The 21,808-nt window shown below is 39.6% G+C and overlaps 1 protein-coding gene across 4 annotated transcripts in view; it reads left to right on the top strand.

Moving 5' to 3' along the window:
• LOC102305239 (CMP-N-acetylneuraminate-beta-galactosamide-alpha-2,3-sialyltransferase 1) overlaps positions 1-21,808 on the top strand; it is a 112,826-nt gene that overhangs the window by 45,189 nt on the left and 45,829 nt on the right. For 2 of the 4 annotated variants that reach the window (XM_005942576.3, XM_005942577.2), the window contains 2 exons: positions 10,550-11,234; positions 14,748-14,941. In XM_005942576.3, the coding sequence (XP_005942638.1) occupies positions 10,944-11,234; positions 14,748-14,941 (485 nt within the window). In that variant the 5' untranslated portion in view covers positions 10,550-10,943. Of the gene's footprint in view, positions 1-951; positions 3,825-6,931; positions 7,058-10,549; positions 11,235-14,747; positions 14,942-21,808 lie in introns of those variants that run through there. The other 2 variants (XM_042228661.1, XM_042228662.1) reach the window with 2 other exon arrangements.

Genomic DNA, 21,808 nt, shown 5'->3' on the forward strand with positions numbered 1-21,808 from the left:
TACAGTTGGTCAGGATGCTCTCGATGGTGCAGCGATAGAAGTTCACCAGGATGTCTGAGGACAGGTGGTTCTTCCTCAGAGTCCTCAAGAAGAAGAGGCGCCGCCGAGCCTTCTTGACCAGCTTGGAGCAGTTGGTCGTCCAGGTGAGATAGGAAATACAAGACTCTTCTGGGATGTAAAATCACCATGGCAACTAAGAAAACAGAGGTTTGAAAAAAACCTGAACTAACTAAATGAATGAAAGCGGTGTAAAAGTAATAAGAAAATCAGGTTCCATGCTGGAGTCCAAATGTGGTCTCTGAGCTCAGGGTGAAAGTATAATCGCTGTATCCATGAGCCTTTCTTTTATTCATCTGAAATTTTCTTGGCTGGTTTTCAACTATGATATAAAGATTATTAACCCTTTATAGACGTCTGTTTCCTTGATTCTTCATATCAGTTAATGAATTTAACCTTTAAACCCTTGCTGACACAGTCTTTAACCTTATATTCAAAAATGAATTCAAACACATCCTGGCCTGCTGGGTCGCTCTTTGCAAACTTATTCTCTACATGAAAACATTCAGAACTGACAAAAGCTTATTTTCAATTCTAGTAGAGAAGCCAAGTATTCAAAGTTACCAAACTTGGAGAGGGGGTGGTTTAGAGAAATTGCACAAGACATCTTTTATTTGATTGACTAGTACAGCCATAAAAAAAAGTACAGAGTTTTAAATATTTCACTGTGTAAACATCATATATCGCTAGAAGCTTGCACAACGTGGCACAGAATATGTGATACTGTCAGAGTGAGGTAGTTGGAACCAAGCTGGAGGCAAAGGAACCGGGGGAGGGGGGGAGGGGGGGGGGTATGTTAAGGCATTTAAAATGGTAAGCCTGAGCTGAGGGAATTGCTTGGAAACATGGTGTGAAGATTCATCTCAAAGTGCACTGCTCTCTGTTTGTACTTGGTGACATCAGCCTGAAGTGAATAAGGCAGCCTCACAGGGAGTTAACACACCAGAGAAAGTTTATTGCTTCAGGCAACTGCAGGTACATGGAGGGCTGTGAAGGATGTGACGAATGAAAGTCTGCAGTAATCAGTGGAAATGCAATGAGAGGGTGAAAGTGAGTGGATAATGTAATTTTGCAGCAATAAAATTAGATATATAATCAGCTGCTGACTCAAGGCAAATGAGTAAAGGTTTATTACGGCTGTGTTAATAAAAGTAAACCTGATTTCAGCAAGGGCGTTAAAGAAGAAAGCAGGCGGTGATGTAAATGGAAAGAATCTGTGCTGCTTTGTAGCAGTGAAGCACGTCACAGTCATTTACACAAGTCTGCGAGAGATCAAGGGCACGGAGAGCATTTCTTTCCACGCGTGCAGCTGTGCAGTAGTGAGATGCTTTATTTGTTTAAAATCTACACATTCTAGTTACTGTGAGAGAGTGTGACAAACCCAGTGACCTTCAGTCAAATGAAGCGACATGCCCAGAGGTGGAGTGCGATGTAAAGTTTGATACTTTTTACAAAAGAGCAGTGGAGGTGTGTGTGTATGTGGTGGTGGCATATAATCTACCATTCTTAAAACAGCTATTTTTTCATCTATAATATGTAGGCATTAACGTTATGAAACTTGTAGACCTCAGGCTTAAATAACATCCAAGTTTTCATATTGTGTTATTATTTTTGACAGATCCCATGACTTTCTGACTTTACTACTCTGCCGTTGGCTCTGGACGTAAACCTAGTGATTCCTCCTGAAAACAGTGGAACACATAAAAGGAATGGTTTCAGGAAAATACGCTTTCTGTGAGAGATTTGCATTTGACAATCAATCTTACTCTCATAGCTCTTCATTAAATAAAAAGCCAGCAGTCAGTTAACTTAACCTGGCACAGATTGGAAAAAAAAAAGTTTCATGTTGTGCTTTGCTGGATTATTTCTGGCTCTGAGCAGTTGTCAGACTGCCAGAAGAGACTCTATTAGTACTAGAAGTAATGTTTTACTTCTCTCTACCCGTCTCTTAATCCCTGACAAACCTGTATGTTGGCATTGAAAGGTTTTAGAGCTGTCTAAAACTGATAGATTTAGGCAGATAAGTCTGATGACTGGTTAGGGTTAGGTTCAAATAACTCCCCAAAATTGGTTTGGGTAGACACCTCAGAATAAAACGTAATGTAAAACACACCTCTGGGCAGCATTAGCTTTTAGGGAAATAGTATTGTACTGTATATATTTTTACTTCTTTGTTCTTTCGAAATGCACTTTAAGTAGTTTGCAGTCCAGTAAAAACAAGTGCAAAGTGCAGGCTTTCCTTATTTTCTTATTTTCTTACTTCTTGAAACCAATTTTCATATGCTTGAGATCATTTGGAGTACAATTATTTTTTATTTATTTAGTATATGTGTAGCATTCATTTCATTGTTTAGTGAAGTTTGTTTTATGATCAATTTGACATTGATTGAGAGGTTAAAGATCAAGTGTGACTTGATGTTTTTAATCTTTATACAGTACTTTCTATATGTTGACAATACACACCACGCTTGTATAAAGTTGCTGTTTTTTGACCAATTAATCATGAAGTTGACCTTGAAAACTTTATTATAAACTTTAATGGCTTGTTAACATGACCCGAATCTACGTTTTCTTAAAATTCATTTAAAGCATTTCAAGCTAATGTGAAAGACAGAATGACACGCACACAAGCAAAATAACCTCCTTGGCGAGAGGTGACAATTTGAATAACAAGTCAAGAAAACCAAAGTGGGTGCTAAAGAAAACGGACATATTTTTATTTTGTACTTCTTTTTTGTATGAATAAAATAAAGATGATGTAAAGTGTTAAGGATTAAACTTTAAGGCTACCTGTTTGACTTTTTCCAGTGTATGTGTTAAGCTAACATGCTGATATTGACTAAAAATAAAGTGTAACATCAGTCTTCAGTTCAGTATTAATTTGTCAAACAATGAAAAAGGATATGTCTTAAAACTTTCATGCGTTGAAGTTTTCAAAAAAAGTATTAGTAAATTCCAGCTGGCAAATTTTCACCAGTTATTTAGCTTCAGTTATCTACCAACTGATCCCATGCTCCATTCACATGTGTGAACTGACCTCAAAAACATTTCTCAGCTTATTCAAATCACCTCAGAAGACTTTGCCCTCACTGTTCAATCCCTCAGTGACCCTGGAATCCTCTTTATCTGCTAGAGCAAGAAACATAACCATAACCCCCCATTTTATTAAAATAGAGCACTGAGCTGAAAGTCAATAACTGTGAAAATGAAATATTCTCCATCAAAGGCAGAGACCAGAACATGAAGACTCATAGATGTGATGCCATCAAATGTAAAATCTGGAGCTGTTTCATTTTTTTATTCACTGAGAGGTATTATTAGTTATGAAGCAGAAATTTCACAGAAAATCCCTCTGGATTTCTTCTTGGTTGCTTTAAACAGCTTTTCTTATTCATCCTGTCTGGTGTACTTTGGGATATTGAATGCTGATGATAAAAGAGGTTTTCTTACACTTAGGTTTGTTATAATGTTGTTTTATTAAATAATTGAGCTGGTAGGCTCCTATATTTGTACAATAAGTGTTTATAAAGCCCTTTTCAGACATGGACTATGTATCATCACTGGCTGTACGTGTTGTTGAGAGTAAAGGCATTTTGCCATTCAGATGGGTTTCACGTTATAAATGCTCTTCTTTTGGCCATGTAGAGATCGGCTGTGGCCCTGCATGAAGAAATGCTGCCCCATCATTCATTTGGAACAGAAGGCATTCTGGGTACACAGTGGGAGTCTAGCGTTGGTCAGCAAAAAAGTTTCCCTACTATCCTTTGGTAAGGTGCCGTGGTTCTAAAGTGAAAGCTCTATGTGTGCTAATTCCAAAAATACATGATATAATGTAACAGTGGATGCAGAAAGAAAATTGATGAGTATTGTTATTAATTTATACAACCATCAAATTCTGAGATATGCTACTTATCTGAATTTTCTAGCTTTGTTAGCTAGTATGACAGATAAAATACCTCCAAAGATTAACTCGTGCATTGAGCTGGTTTATTTCAATGGCCTTATAAAATAGCTTATCAGTTGTATAGTAGGGGAATTTCAGTGTAGCATCATCCATCCATCCATCCATCCATTCGCTTCCGCTTATCCTTTTCAGGGTCGCGGGGGGCGCTGGAGCCTATCCCAGCTGTCATAGGGCGTATCATATTTAATGGAGATATTTGATTTAATGTTACAAGTAGTCAAAGAAAATGTGGTTCGGTAGCTTGGCACAGATTTGCATATATATGTGACGCACTACTGCAGTTTAAGAATGCAGCTTGCTAACCAAGTTTGCTAGCATGAGCTGATAAGCTAGAATTCTACTCTCTGGAGAGCTAAACCAACACTGGTCATTTCTGGCTTCAAAATAGCAAGAAGAATGCTGCCAAAATGCCAACACCAAGGCGACCGTGGCTCAGGGGGTTGGGAAGCGTATCTGTAACCGGAAGGTCGCCGGTTCGATCCCCGGGCTCTCTGTCCTGGTCGTTGTGTCCTTGGGCAAGACACTTTACCCTACCGCCTACTGGTGTTGGCCAGAGGGGCCAATGGCGCGATATGGCAGCCTCGCTTCTGTCAGTCTGCCCCAGGGCAGCTGTGGCTACAACCGTAGCTTGCCTCCACCAGTGTGTGAATGAATAGTGGCATTGTAAAGTGCTTTGGGTGCCTTGAAAAGCGCTATATAAATCCAATCCATTATTATTTAAAATCCACAAAACAGTACGCCTGTCTTTTATATACAGCCTGTGATGCGGACACATCTTCCCTGCTTCAGTGTTGCCACATTGGGCTTTTCCACATGATACTGGGCTATCTTAGCTTAACTAAGCAGGTAAAGAATGTGTTATAAAATGAGCCACTCTTGTACTCCTATGTGTTTCTAAGCTACTAAAAGTCTGACAGTATTTCAAATCGAAAGGGACAAGTGGCCGACTTGGAAGGAGAGCTAGAGGGAGAACTGTGAGGCAAAGGGTGCATGCCAACGTTCTATAAACAAAGGGTAGTTACTGGAGCCTGGTCCACTAATCATGATGATCAACAGTTGCAGCAGTGGCGGTGACACACTGCCCCACCCACACATAACCTAGAGTAATGACTGGTAAATAAGAAAAACTGATTCTTGAAACAGAAGGTGCAACAAAAAGAAACCAACTAAACCACAGAGGAAGGTGTTGAAGTGTGACGCTCACTATTGTCTAAATTAATCACTTCATATTTAAGTTAAAACAACTGATATTTTTAATATTGAAGCATTACTAGAATCAGGTGGGTTTGGGTTTGACTTTTAGTTTGCAGTCAGGCTGGGACTTGGATATCACTATATTTTTTTTAAAGTTGGGGTAACATTGATGAATGATTACTGATATCTTTAATGATCACTGGTTTCACTAGTTAGCAGTTCCTGGTTTCAAAGAACCGCTATGCCTTTTGCTATAAAATCCAGAAATCAGTGGGTACCAGACACATCGCTGTGATGCTATAGCTTTGGGACATGGAGGGGAAAGAATACCTTTGTTTATACAAAAATATTCTACAACAAGTGGTAAGATTGAAGATTTTTAGGTTATTAAATTTAGGTTACACATGTTAGTCTCCTTGTGACAGCATTTTACAGCATTATGTCACCTCTTGGCTAACTAAAAGCTGACAATGTGATTGGTCAGATGCAATATTGATCCAGGACCAACATGATGCAGGAACGACACCAACAGAGGGATATCAGATCGTGTGCAATCAAACACACATTATTTTATGTTGTGAAAAATGATGGCTGGATGGATGTTTTGTTGACTAGACAATGTTGCTGTAAATTAGGATTACTTATTTAAATTTGACACAATCAGGCATTTAGTTTTATAAAGTGTCCCATGAATGAAGACTTTTCTTGTTCTGCAACACAAGGGGGGAGATTTTTCCATCCTACATGAAAAGATTACCCATTCACTCAGTCTGGCAGTGTGCCACATTGCAAGTATATTATTATTTTTATGTAAAAATGACATTGAAACAGTGGTTGCAGCACTTCTGAGAGTTAACTCCAACTAAGAGGCTTGGTTTAACTCAGCAAGTTCACAGCTCAGCAGATACCTTTCTCAACTATATAATACAAAGGAGTTTAAAAACTGCAGAATTTTGATTTCTAAAATTGTGGCAGAGGTAAGCTGGAGAGAAAAAACTATTTCCACAGAACACAAACTGAAAACACTTTACTGTAACTACACCCTGCAAAGTTGATGACTTCTCAGAACTGAAGATTAGGAGGGGGTGGGGGGTGCACTTTTTTCCCCCCTCTTTACTGTTTGCCACCCCATCTCGTTCTCCCTCCCTCTCTCTCCCTAAACCCCCCTGGAGTCTGTGAAGTGTGAACAGACGCTTTGCTGTCTCAGCTTGGCAATCTTTGATCAACGCAGGGTTGCCAGCCTTCAGTCGGACAAGGTCAGAGGAGCGAGATGACAGTCTGTGTGTTGTCAAAAGCGGGGAGGCGCCACCTGTTTGAGAATAAATTCTGCTCACTCTCCCATCTACCTGCACCCTTAATGCCAAAGAGCTTCAAACTGAGTGGAGTCAACAGCTTGTTTTATAGAAGTAGGCCTCTTCATTGATATGTCCATTAGACGTGTCCCCAGGTATCCTTGTCAAACTCGCTGCCTTTGACAATAACCAACCTTGGGCTCTATGCAAATGTTGTGCTGCGCCGTGAGTTACTGACTCTCAAACAGCAGACGGGATCACTTCTAAGCCTGCCTGTGCATTGGTCTGTGTCAGTGCAGCAGATAAATGCCTGTACAGTTTGTTTTCCTGCTCCGATAGCGAGAATGAAATCAACAGGCAAGCTGTGTCGCTGTGTAGTCTTTTTCAGGCAGTCTTAAACCCAATCCTCTTTGCTTCCCTCCAGGGTGGAATTTGAATGACCTGATCAATTTCTAATCAGGAAAGACCTGCAGCCTTTCTCTCGTTGTAATGGAGTTTCCTACAGATCTTCTATATGGCAGGCTTGCTCTGAAATTGTTAAGAGCAAAGGGTAGGTTGCATGTTTTCTAGGGTTCATTTTTCTGATGTCTTTTTTGACCTGCATCGCAATGAATGCATTTTATCACCAGTGTGAATCTGCTGTTACCTAAATATAGAGCTATTTGTGGAATCCTAAACACCACTGCACATCACAATGAAGCCCGGGCCCTGGATAAAGGCAGAGGTGGCCTTTTCATGTTGGAAATGAAACCCCACGAGGTCTGCCTGCTTTGTGCGTCAAGAAAAGCCACGCTCCAAAAAATACTTAAGTATATTCTGGGAATTTTATCAGCAGTGTGTTTCTGAATAACTCTATAGGCTCCGTAGTAGATTGAACGTGGTTTTTACTATTGCTTCCCAACTATTTTTAGCAGACACCCCTCATGGAGCAGTTTGAGCACGCTTTCACTGACACTACATGTCATGCTGTAAATGTATTTGAATTTTAACACAGGGCTCGTCATATTATATCACAGTTTCTCTAAATAATTACCGTGGTCAAATTCTTCTTTGTGTTTGCTTTTTGGGGGTTTTTTGGTCTTGATTTTGCTGGGATTTGTGGATTATCCAGTGTGTATTCTGGGTATTGGCCCAAAGCAGGGGTAGGCAACTCCAGGCCTTGAGTGCCGGTGTCCTGCAGGTTTTAGATATCATCCTGTGGTTATCTAAAACTGGCCTCTGGAGAACTTCAAGCCATGTTGGGGAGGTAATTTAGCCATTTGAATCAGCTGTGTTGGAGGACAAGGACACATCTAAAACCTGCAGGACACCAGCACTCAAGGCCTGGAGTTCGAGACCCCTGGCCTAGAGGCCTGTGGACAGTGGGAAGCCCTTCTGATCCTTCTAAAAAAAAAAAAAAGACTTTCAGATTTTTATTCTGTTCAACCACTAGTTTTGAAACCATACATTATACAGCCATGCAAAACAGAACATTTCACGGGATTCTAAGCAGTCCTGTGAAAAACCAAATACACTCTATGATTTAGTAGTTTGTAAAACAACCTTCAGCAGCACTAAGTTAATCATTTTCTGCATGACTTTATTAGTCTTTCAAATTGTTGTGGAATTTTTTCCCACTCTTTTTTGCGTTACTTCAGTTCTTTGAGACCTTTGTTATGTAGGGCTTTCTAATGGTCCTGATCAGGTTTGCTTGGATTAACACCTGGATTCTGTTTTCAGCCATTCTGTTGTAGAATTGCTCCTGTGCTTGGGATCATTGTCTTATTGCACGAGGCAATTTTGGCCAAGCTTTAGCTGCCAGACAGATAACCTCACATTTGACTCTAGAATACTTTGATATTCTGAGGTGTTCTTGGTCAACTCCGTCACAGCAAGTTGCCCACTTCTTGTGGGCATGAAATAAGCAAGTTAATCCAGACGTTAGCTGCTGCAACCATCACAGTGGACTCATGACCTGAAAGTGTGGTCAGAGCTAAAGGAAGAGGCCAAACTAGCTGGAGAAGCAAATAACCACTAATGTTGTAACAATGATGTAATGATGTGCTGATCTGCTGTCTCCTTAAAAGTGAAGTTTCACCATAAATCTACCCTCCGAAGGGAATATTCTTATTTTGCCTAGACGAATGAATGTGAATGTGTCTAATTATAAAAGAAAAAGAAGATTTAACACCAAATCCAATTAGCTAGGGCCAACCGAACACTTGTCCCCATGCATCTGTACCTTGATGCCTTTTTGACATCAAAATGGGATTGTTGAGATGAGTAAATATCACCAAAGTGGTATCTGTCAGCTTATCCCAACTAACTAGCTATGCTCTGGTCTCAAAGACGGTATATAAATGATGGCAGTTGCCCCTGATTTTAGGTTGTGCATTTTGAAGTCTAAGAATTATTTTTAATCCTGCTTTAACCCTTGATGTTGCCACTCGCATGGTAGTATCCGGTAGTGCATGGTAGTACCGACAAGCAGGTCTTGCTGTTGGTAACCCACCTTTGGAAGTAGCAGGGTAGTTGTTTTTTATCTAAATGTTTCCCCGATGCTAACTAGCAGACTCCAGGTTTTCCTGTCTCGTGTTTCTCGTGTTTTACCAGCTGACTGGCCAACCGGCCAGGTTGCTAGATAGCTAGCTAGTTCATTGTTGATATTCCTAATTAATGAGGCTGATGGCAACTGCAAAACTGCAATACTAATGTCTGCAAAGAAACATGGATGAAAACAGCAGCGTGACTGTTCGTACTGGAGTTTTACAACCAAAAAGTAGTTATTCTCCAGTTAGTCAATGATTTCTATGTTCAGTCTGTCTTTTTATGTATGCCACAGGGGGGTGGGGGAATGAAAAAGGGGATTACGGTTGTTTCCTGTTTCATTCCAGAAAAGCTGATATGATTTTGCTGAAGACATTTATGGTTTTTGATGATGGTCTTTTTTAAGAGCTAAAAGACTTTGATGCATCCTGTGTAATTTGGCAACAACAGAACAATAAAGAAAACATTTTTCACAGTCTTGCAAATTGTACTGCAGTACAGTCTCCTCTTTGAACTGTTAGTGCTGTGAAATTACAAGAAGGCAGCTTTGAAGAATGTGTGTTGTGATGTGTACTGAGCCACCAGCTTCCTGGCAATGTGTTTGATTTGATTGATTTGATATACCTTTATTAGTCCCACAAGGGGAAATTTCATAAGGCTGCCGACCTATTGCACGCAATGGCGGCGCCATCTTACCCTCTGACCATACATACATTACACAAAACATCACATGGGGAAGACAGGTCAGAGAGGTATAACAATGGAAAAATGCACCACACGAGGAAAGATAAGGAGAAAAAAATAACTCCCCCCAGACTGAGCTCCAACAGGGAGATCAGTTTGAGAACAGAAAAAACCACCTCTGCACATAGCACGTGAAAAAAACTCTTAATACACCAAAGAAACACATGACAAGCAACAGGGATGGGTAAAGGGTGAGAGACAGCCGATTTAGACAGTACATCCGGGCCTGCAGCCTGTGCGCTGGTCTCCTTGATCCACCGTCAGCATCGGAAGGGAGGTCGAAGGCGTTTGGAAAGGGAGGGGGGATGAGTGTGTGCATATCAGTATATATGTGTGTGTGTGTGTGTGTCCAGAGTTCGGCAGAGAGAGTGTCCTTCACCCTGCTAGGCTAAGTAAACAGTCTTCCAGCCAATCCAGGTGGCCTTGCATGGAATGGGAAGAACAGACTAAACACAGTCGTTATCAGGGTGGTTTTGTTCGGCTCCAGCCCTGAGACCGCAGCTGGTTAGGATTAGGGTTAGTATTAGGTTTGCCTGTAAACCTATGTATGGAATTCTCCTATTTGACACACAAATGGATATCCTATGATACAGGCACTGTAAGGCCAGAATGGTGAAAAAAAACTTGATTTTAAGGGTAACATGTTGTAATCTGTGATTCTAGGCTTTCTTAGCATAAAATGCAATCTAACCCTACGCTTAAGTGGTTTGTCAGTGAGCTGGGGGAATTCAAGAAGTCGATGTTACACAATGTCCTTTTATTTGCCTTCTAGGTGGATTATTAAACAATGGATGACACAACAGTGACTGACCTCAAAGAGTCAACATCAGAGCAGTCAGTAAATCGGATTTACACTCATAAACCTGGGACCACCAGGCTGGAAGAACCACACAGCAGATTTATCTTCCTTTGATTTGAAAGGAATCTGCAAAGAAGTCACATTGATGGATTTAATTAAGGACGTTTTTGACTGAAACCCAGAATTGTCTGAAAAATAACCACAAGTCATTTTGACGCCGTGTTTTGACACATCTGAGTCACCTGTACCATGTGGTCAATGGGCTTGCTCTTTTCTCACACCTTTTGGACTCTAGATTTATCGTGATGCTGCTTTTTTCTGTTGCGCTCTCGGAGTTTCCCACAAGCGGAATTTGACTATCGACAACATGCCTCTGCTCAAAGTCAGGAAAATCAGGACTTTTGCTCTCCTTTTTTGTGTCATTACATTTACAACTTTCCTGTTCAGCTATACCTTCCGGGACCCTTCACTCTACTTCTTTAAGTACGCATTTCGCCTGTCGGACAACTTCTTCTCCAAAGGGCTGTGTGCCTGTCGTCAGTGCATAGCAGAGCTGGAGGATGACCCGTGGTTCGCCGAACGCTTTAATCAGTCCATCCACCCTCTGATGACCAGAGAGAACAGTGCCCTCTCGGATGAAACCTTTAAGTGGTGGCAGGTAAGATTCAGGGGATGTGTGTGGGGGGAATTTGCAATGCTGTTTCTACACAAGATTGGTAATAAAAAAGCACATTCAGCATTCGAGAGAAGGTGAGGTGCTGAAAAGGAAAGATCATGAATAAAGAACAGAGTTCACACACTGCTGTAATGCTCCCACGACACATTTGTGTTTGCCACATTGATTGTTTCAAATCCAACAAGTCCTTACCAGGATCAAGTTGTGAAGCAAACTCCCACGCACAATTTGTTCATATTTAACAAGCAAGATGGAGAATATGGAAATTCTCTCCCAGAAAATCCCCCTTCTCACCGTCTCTTCTCCCCTTTGGTTTTCTCTCTCTCCCTCTCTTTCTTTCATTCTCTCTCCCTGTCCTATCCCCCAGTCATGTCTGTCCCGTTTGTAGCAACTGAAAATAAAATAAATTCATAATTATAATAAAGGTCAATCAAATGGACCAATATGGCAAGGCCATGATGATCCACTTGGTAAAATAAATCCGCTTGGCATCTTTCTTGGCCTTAAGACAACAATTCTGATGGCCAAAGATCCAAACGGGACACAAAAAAAAAAAAAAAAGAAAAGAAAATCTGTAGATAACGAGAGACATTTTCCATACATGACTTGAAAGCGTAAAAGATGCTTTAACTGTTCACTCACTGGAATCTGTCTCCATCACACTTTAGGCCAGGGTTGTCAAACTCCTGTTACATTGTAGGCCTTAGTGTTGGACCACTTAAGTGAGCCGATGTTGTACCGAGGATGGTGTCCCCGACAAAATTTGTTTCCCCTGCGTCGGGAGCGTTCGCTGAGCAGGGAGGCGGATCCAGTTTACTCCGCCTCCATTACATTCAAGTAGACGTGAATGTAGTGATGTTTTAGTTTTGTAAAAAAGTGAAAAATGAGTGTTGTTGCATTGCATTGTTGAGCGTTACAACAGAAAATCGTACATTTATTGTTCTCACGTGGTATTCAATGGGATTATTTCAACAAACCAAGGACATTTTGCCTAATAATTATTTGTATCCTCCTGTAACTTTACTGTTTAAAGAGCTAAAACTTCCAAAGTTTCAGGAGTAATAAGTCATTATAAGAAGTGTTTGGGAACTAACAATCAAGAATGTGAGATCCTGTTTGTTTGTGATTTGGAGAGCCCAACGCATGCTCCCGACGCAGGGGAATCAAATTTTGTCTGGGATACCTACCTTGGCAGGACACCGGGACCAGTGAAGTCAGTGTAAAGAAGGTTAAATATAATAAGAGATATACAAGTATAAGGAAAAGAAGTTAAATTTTTTAACAGTACATGTCAGTTATTCTACATGATAAAGAAATGTTGCTGAGGTAAATGAAAGGAAATTTGCCAACATAACTCTTTGGACTTAAATTGCAAAGTTCTGGTAGCTCATTGCTCTCACTGTCCGGTAAATAGGAAACAGTTTCTGCTAATTCACAGAAAGTCCCTTTTTTCTTATTTCTTTAGCCATACCCATTTAAAAAAAAATTTTTTTACAGTCAGTAGTTAAAAAAATAGCAAAATTGTTTATCGTTAATGTAAATACTTTGGTGTGGTATTAAAGGTTATGACTTAATTATCAGTAAAAGTTGTAAAACATATTAAAAAATATTTCACATTTTCCAAACCCATCCAGTGGGTCAGATTTGAGCTCAAACCGGGCCGTTTCTGGCCACCGGGCCTTATGTTTAACACCCCTGCTGTAGGCAATTAAACAGTCATAAAACTAGTTTAGCAGTAAACTTTTACAAGAGCTTTCAGAAAGCTTTACTTTAGTGATTTTGTTGCTAGAAAGTTAACAAAAACATCGGTAACACTGTATGTCTGTTTCCTTGTAATAACAAACCACAAGGAACGCAACTATCTCGCATGGCTCTGTTCCCAAATCACAAACATTTGAAGTTCACTAACTTGACTAATATTTCACCAAAATTATAACATTTTCATCACTGCAAGTGACAAAAAGTGTGAGGTGCGGGACCTCATTTCTTTCAGAAAAGGTTTGGCTAATGCTTCGTGACAACTTTCCTCTGAATGGGCTGCCCTACTCTAAACAGCAGAACATGTTTTACTATTTTTTGTAAATCCTTTTCTACTGACATCATATGGAGATAAGAATTGAAAAAATCAACCTCAACCTCACATCATTTGAAATCTTGGCCACACTTAAGATGAGCATCCAACGCTGTAACATATATGCGTGAGAGGAAATGAGACAAAGCATAAAAGTCTCTGTTTAATCTTACTATTACTGTAACAGTGAAAACTCAGTGCATCCCAGTCTTTTCAAGTCACTGAAGTCTCCATCTGGCAACTGTCTAGTGTCAGACTAAACATAATGTATTTGTTTTGACATGAGCACCATGACTTGACATGGCAGTCAGCAGAGGAATTGTTATCTCTGCCTCTTCCAAGATGGATTTTGTCACCTGTGTGATTGCTGGGCATCACTGACTAAATGGCCCCCTGAGAGTAGAAGCCCTTGGATGCAGAGTGACAGGAAATCCAGTTTTTTTTACTGTTATTTACTGAGATTTCCCCCATATCAACCTCCATTTTCTCTCCACCGGAAAAAAAGCTTAATGGATGTCACGCCCCCTACATTTGGCCTGTCGCGTGTGGGGAACATAAAATGCAGCAAATATAAAAAGGAATCCACGGTCGCTGGATACCATAGCGCTTAGTGTTTTATGGATCCCTTGCCCCATCTACATAAGTACTTATGTACCAGCCCAATATATAGTTTACTTTCTCTATATGTCATCATTAAACTGCAGCTCTCTAAATCAGAAAGAGCTATTCACAGAAATGATCCTACCTTTGTGTGGAAGGCATCCAGTATTCCCACATTCACCTCACACCATGTCCAATTAGAGGCAGGAATAGGCAAATTACTGCAAGGTTGCCTCCTGTCACTATTCATTCCAGAAAGTGCTTCTCACAGGAAGCTTGATGAGGCAAGCATCACATATCAACGGTTGCCCGGCCAGATGGTGTGGCCTGCTCTGCTCCAAGGCAAGGGCATGACCATAAGGTGCATCTGAGCGCTTTTCTCCAAGGAGCTGTCACAGTTTACATGTTACACAGCTAAATGTAATTCCTGCATCAATTGCTGCATATTCTAAACTTGCCTGCTGTCCACCTAAAACCTTATTGCCCAGTTGTTTAAATATGATAGAAAAGGCTGAATGAAAATTTTGAACCACATGTATCCAAAGCCATGCTTTAAAATTGAGAATGATGTAGAATATCCTGTATCCATTCAGCAGACAGCACACGCACATTCCTGCGCTTATTTGCTGACTCTCCGAGTTCAAAGCTGCCAGAAGAAAGTAGGGCCAAAAGAGCCCCCGCAGACGGAGCTAAGCCGCCCCTCAGGTTCTTTCAGAAATGTGCTCGGTGTCTTGAGCTCCACTGCCCTTGTTCAATCACTTCTACTTAAAGTGGCCCTGGAGCTGTGTGTCTGTCTCTGAGGCCTGCATGTGCTCTGTCACCAGTGGTTGCAGTCAGAGAGGCAGCCGGCCAACTTCAACGAAGTGGTGGAGGAGCTGTTCCAAGTCATCCCCGATGAGGTGCTTTACATGGACGCCGGTCCTGAGCGCTGCAGGACTTGCGCCGTCGTGGGGAACTCCGGGAACCTGAAGGGGTCCCATTACGGTGGCCTCATCGACTCTAGTGATTTCATCATAAGGTCAGTAAACACGTCAATCAGAGGTTTGATTTTGAAGCTCTCACTTCTATTTACTCTGCACTGTGAAAATTGAATTGTGGATCTGTTGCTTCACTCTGCTTGGGCAGAGTGAATTTAAGAGTTGAATTTAATTTTTCAAGCTTCACAAGTCAGTTCATGTTATGAAAGCATCACACGAGGGCAAGGTAGCTGCTGGTGCAGCCTGTCGTTAGGCATCAGAATTACAAAAAAACAAGAAGAAAGAAAAGCAAGCGGCAACCTCTGAGCTGAAAACTGTCACACAAATGTCAAAAATTGCAGTTCCCCTAATGGGCACATGAGGATGATTCCAAAAGCAAGACTTCCATGTAAAATTCCCAACCAAACAACATTAAAAAGTATAATTACAGCCTGGTACAATAGCAGTTTTACCCTCTGTGGAGGCACAGCATCACAGCCCACCATGGTTGAACTGAGCTGGATGTCTCTACCCTGGAATTATCTGACTAATAATATGGCCTACTGCCTACTGGTACAGCTCCACTCCTGACTAAAAACACTGGGTATCTGGGACAGGTCGATATGTGCGACTGATACAGTTCTTTCTTGCTCTGCCTTTAAGTGTGCCATGCTTTAGCTTGGAGTAAGAGAGCTAACATACCACGGAGGAAGGTAATTTTGAAGGTTCAGTAGCTTGGAGGTTTTTTAAACCTGCGATACCGAGAGTTTTTCTTCTTGTTTTTGCGGTAGTTTTTGATTTATTCGCAAACTGTGATTAAGTATTCCGACGTAACTGAAAAGCTCAGATGATGACGCTTCTATCTCTCTCTTTCACTCCCTTTCATTATGTTCAAGGCAATATTTGCTTTTATTGCACTCATGGTTAGAGAACATTTGATTAATATTGACTAGATTAATATTATTTTGCTTCATCTGTCTTTTGTCAGCACCACTCCATATATGATATGTGGTGTGTGAGGAGGTGTGCTTACAGGCAGTGCAGGGAAAGTAAAGATGAGCACAGCTTTAAACAGCCGCAGTAGATGCAGTAGCTTACTAACTACAGACTAGTGTAAATTAGAAAAATGAATAACTTGCTTACATTTTTTTTTTTGATTTATTTAGGTTCTGTTGCCATTTACTATTTTACTGAGATCACCACTTATATTTTAGAACGATAAAATGTGTTGTCTTATATATGAAATGATACAGATATTTGGTGCTTTAAAAATCTCTCAGCTGATCAAAAACATAAACAGACATTCTAAATATTTTTATGTGAAATTATGTGTATTTTTATTGTTTTTTTTAGTTAAGAATAGAAATATGGGGGTGCAGAATAAATGTATTTTATTGTCACAAGAAGTTGTGGAGTACTTGTTTACGTTCTCCCTGACTCTGCTAGGATCAGTTCCTTTTTTGTGCGTTTCCAAACATGTGTGATGCCAAGTTGCAGAGTGCCCCCGGTGGACAAAATGTGTAATATCAGCCCAGATTACATGGTTGAAGGGTGTTTCTCCCTTCTCTTTTTTACTTTTTTAACATCCCATTTATCGCTTGTTATAAATGCAGACACCAATAGATCAGCAAGTAGCTAAATATCAAGGTCAATATATCAGACAGGGTTTAAATTTTGCACTCTAACAAGAAGGCTTCTGCTTTGAAGCCCACACTGTAGTTTCATCCATCATTTATAACCAGTCTATTAGTTGTAGAAGAAGAAAGTTTGCTGGCAGCTGGCATCAATAATAATGATTGCTAACTGAAGCTTAGCTACTTTGCCTTTCAAGTAGCTGGTTGTTGTTATGACTACCATAAAGAACATCAGGCATGCCTACATCCCAACACTGAAGCAACATGTATGTTTCAATCCTTCCCAATACAATAATAAACTCTACTTCTTAGATATTTCACAAGTTCAAAATAATATTAAAATATTAACTATACTTATTTCCCTATATCGTATGAATATATTCTTTCCAGCTAATTACTGCTACGACAAACTCAAATAGAGCAGATAGTCGTGCAGTAAAATGATTAGAAAACACTGTAGCCAAAATATGCTTCCCATTTAATTTAGAGATAATACTGAAAGAAGTCTGCTCAGGGCTGAGTGCACCATTGACTCTATGAGGTCTTGTTCTCAGTGTGTATTCTTGGAATGTGAGAATCTGGCATTCTTTAAACTCATCTCTATATTTAGAGATAGATCTATAGATATAGAGGTAGAATATTAAGGCAGTGAAAGATTTCTAATATTTAGGTCATCATTCCTGGTTATGCCCCTAAAATAATTTTTACTTTGCTGGTACAACAAATCAAAGTCGGCCCAGGAACCTGGTTAAATGTGCCAGATGTTTTATCATTTTTAATTTTGTCTTTGTTCTTTCATTTCATAATTTATTAACCTGGAGGCATCCTTGTCTTACTGTTATTACCTCGTCAGATGTCTTTTCTTTCCCTGGATTTAAAAATGAACTGAGGGGTTTGCTGCTTTTAACAAAAGCAGCTCTTGCTTGTTCAGTCCAACCAGTATTTACCGCCACAGAAGATACAAAAGTTCTGCAGTTAACTATCAAAATTTTCAGCTTAACAAAACTTTTACTATGCAAATTTCTATCGGTGTTCTGCTACTGGAAACCGAATTCCCGTTTTGTTCTTTGTCAGGTTGTAAACACAGATTTTAATACTGTTAAGTTGGAAATTCATTTTAACATCTATGACGTTTGGAGACACAGAGGCTCAAGTGGTCGTTAGAGGAACTGCAGTATTTGGCACACATAAAGTATGTGTCTTTGTGATCTTGTTTTAAAAGAGTAGATGCACTTAGTTTTTATTTCACTGATTTCTCTCATGACTCATATCTCTCTCTCTGTATTTGATTTGCCGACTGCACTCATCAGTCCTGTCTCACTCACACATTTATGCTCTGCCGTGAAGCTTTCCAGAAAGAAAGGTGGGGCTAGAGATTTGACTGTCCCACATCCTCATTCTGGGTTAGATAACCATTTGAGTAAATTGCCTCAACAATGCAGGAGATAAAAACCATGCAGTTTGAATATTATAATGTTCCTCCCGTGTAGAGCAGGGCGATATGGCCAAAAGTATTTATCACGATATATATTTGAAAATTTGCGATAACGATATAACTGACGATATAATTGATGCGAGACAAAATACAACTCCACAACATTAGTAGCGCAAAAAGACAACCTTCCATTTATTTTCACTTAAATAAGAAGCTGGTTTTTATGTACATTAAAGCTTTATAAAAATGTAACAGTGCAAATGCAAATTCCTTGCTGAAAGTTTAACCAAAAGGCATTTCCAGTAGAAATGGGCTGACATATCCTGAGCATAACCATGTATAATATCCACTGAAGTTAAAAAGAGGTGCTTTGCAACATTAAACTGCAGTGTGCAGTACGTATTTTTCGGACCATAAGGTGCACGGGATTATAAGGCACATTAAGCGAAACAAAGCAGTCAGATAAATCAAACTTTATTAAACTCATTCTTCTTGCTTCCTCCACTTCTGTACCATTGATTCATTAATGTTGAATTCTCTGGCAGCTGCTCTATTCCCATGTTGTTGCAGTATATTAATGACTAACCTCGTATTGTGGATGGATTATCTCAGTTGTTCTCCTGACTGAAGTTTGGTCCGTTTACAGCATCCTGCCATGCGATTGCATTTGTCTCTAACTATCAGGAACCTTAACGTTAACTTTTATAAGTGGAAAAGTGTTAGTGTTCGTCCTCCAGCTTCACTGTTTATGTTATGCTAACATAGCTGTGTCGCTAGCGATCACGTAGCACATCATTATATACCAGCTAGCCCAACTTCAGTAACCCTACAAACGTCACTGCTGTTTAGTTTCCTGTCTTCATTTATGTTGGAAGTGATAGCAGAGCTGTACGTTTGATTTTTTTCAGAAATCTCTCAGTCAGAACATGCAATATCATGCTTAGGTAACTAGCGAAACTAGCGAGCTAACTTCCGCTAGCTTCCTGCTAACTTCTAACTCTGTTAAATGTAATAAATTTTGTTTTCATGGATGCCTGGAAGTTAAACTTTATAGTTACACCTGGTAAAGCAGCAATGCTGATCGTTTTATTAAAGATGAAAGAATTTAGACAGTTTTTAACGCTCAGTGATGCTGCAGTGTTCGTTTGACCTGAAGCATACGGAGTTTAGGACCCAGATTACTCCCAGATTTAAGAGCATCTTAGTCCGACAAATACGACAATAACGACGGCCGCTTGCATGTTCTGCAAAAAAATGTGCTTTGTCGTGTATCTGACGGACAAACACCAAACCAGTTCCACATCACTGAAGTTGCACCATTTTTACAAACCAATTCTGGTTCATCTGTTTCACTCAACAATCGGCCATGTGCGTATGAAAACAAAGGCACTGCGCATGCGCGTTTTACTCATATTCTATCGCGATATTTCATTTTCCTATTGTTGCCTAACATTATACCGGTATTATCGTGAACGGTATAATATGGCCCAGCCCTACTCCCGTGCCTTGCGGTGATGAGAAACAGAAGAAGAGTCTGTTGCTCTCTGTGTTCTCACATATCAATTACAGCACAGCAGAGAAGGAATTTGAATAGATAAAAAACAACAGAGTTTGCTCTCTGAGGTGACAAGTGAGAAATGACAAGAATGTACATGAAAGGGTTAAAAAACATGCTCGCTCAGACTTTGTTGATGCTGTTTCTCCAGAGTAGAGAAGTCACTGATTGCATTCTTAAACAACTTAGGAGAAAAATCAAATTGATAGTTATTATATCTGAAGACTGAAGTGTAGTACAGCTTGTTTTTTTTTTTTAAAGCAGATTAACACCAAAATTTAAAAGATGACTTGAAGAAGATGAGGATGACCACTTGAAGACAAAACCTTGCTTCAAATGTGTTTTCAACTTTTCAATTGGCACAAAACATAAAACAATTAAACAAATACTATAACATTGATGCCAAACTGAAGCCTTTGCTATGTCCTGATTCTGTTTTATCACTTTGCAGTTTGGATTTGAATGAGACTTGTTGAGCTCTGACTCAGAATAAGCTAAAGGCTGCAGGGGTGGGAAATGTATATTCCTCGAGAGTGGATTTGTATTATCTAGAGGGAGTTCTCAGAATAGTATTTAACAACTCTGAAGGCTGTTACAGTCTGCATCAGAATTATCCTCTGCAACTACAAGAGATAAAACTTCATCAGTATTCAAAGTTTTTTTTTTCTGAACAATAATGTCTGCACTACAGATTGTGAAATAGTTTTATTAAATACCATACCTACTAAATGTTTTATATCAGATCAGAATTGATTAGTGAACATCATCCATTGAGAGTAAGCAGAGGGTAAAAACCCCCAAAAAAACAATAAAACAATGCATTTCACCCAGATCCTCTAAAGCCTCCTTTATGGATTATTATGAATATTGAACAGCACTGGCCTGTCTGCTAGAGCCTCTTGTTTGTTCAGCAGATTGAAGTGGAAAATAGATTTGAGTCATAAAAACAGCCTTTGCATATTCCTTTCACAGACAGTTTTTGTTCTTCTAAGGCGGTATAATTGATAAGCCGATGCACATGATCACTAAAACCTCCGTTTTTTTGTTTGGGGTGGGGTTGTCTTATCTTTCTGAAATACACCAGTCCACAAAAGTCCACTTCCTGTTGGTGTGGGAATTCAGATAAGAAGTACATTTTAGACAAAGACTTGGAATCACATTTCATCTGTTTTATAGTTCACAAATAGGGAAGAGAAGGGAGAATAATTTGGAATAAAGAGCAAATAAGCGTGGCCTGGTATGTCTGTGCTTGTTTAAAATTACAGCCAGTGCCATAGAAAGTGCAAATATTTCAAGTTACTTTAATGGATATAAGGATATAAAAATAACAATGGATAGAAATAGTTTATGTTCTTCTAAAACATAGTCATTGATAAGCCACACTTAACGCATACATCCATCTGTCTATTCTCTTCTGCTTATCCTGATCAGGGTTAAGGGAATGGGCAGGCTGGAGTCTATCCTAGCTACAAGGTGTTACGGTTAGGCCCACTATGTCCGTTTTCCATCTGATGTGATGGTCCATTTGAGTTTTGCCAGACAAATATAGTTTTTATGAATAGCATGAGGAGGGACTATAGGCTATACCCAAAAGATGAGCATTACTGTTGTGGTTTCAGCCAATAGTTTCTAGAGCAGGGGTCACCAACCTTTTTGAAAGTGAGAGCTACTTCTTGGGTACCAATTAATGTGAAGGGCTACCAGTTTGACACACACTTCTCAAATAACAAATTTCCTCAGTTTAACTTAATTATGTGTTATCATTAATAATTAATGATATTCATCTATGTACGGACACTAATTATGTTAATTCTTTTTCACCATAATTATAAAGAATGCAAGTAGGAAACATAAATATCAATATGCAGCGCTTTATTTCTATATATCTCTGCAAGTATTTGAAGTGATCACTTCTACAACATTTTCACTTACCACTAACAAATTTTAACAAATCATGCACTGTTACATACATTATTTTTGTATGTATGTAACATACAAAAAATCAACTTTCAAATTTTACAGAACTTTTCACCAAATTGGCAGCATTTTAAAGCAAATTGTCACATGTTAGACTTAACAAACACATTTGTTTTTCAATAATTTAATTCAACTTTGACATGACACTGTAATGTTGCCACTGAGAACATCTAATATGGCTTTCTTTGTCTGTTAGTGGGAAACCTGGCATTGCATGCTGTTCACCAGTGTGTTGTAATCTGCGGTATAACTTGACACTGCAACTCTGAGTGATTCTTGCAGATGTGCATCGGAGAGGCGTGTTCTCTGTTTGGTCTTGATGAAACTC

This window comes from Haplochromis burtoni, unplaced genomic scaffold, assembly GCF_018398535.1.
Source record: "Haplochromis burtoni strain Fernald_Lab_line unplaced genomic scaffold, NCSU_Asbu1 Contig_340, whole genome shotgun sequence".
Lineage (NCBI taxonomy): Eukaryota > Metazoa > Chordata > Actinopteri > Cichliformes > Cichlidae > Haplochromis > Haplochromis burtoni.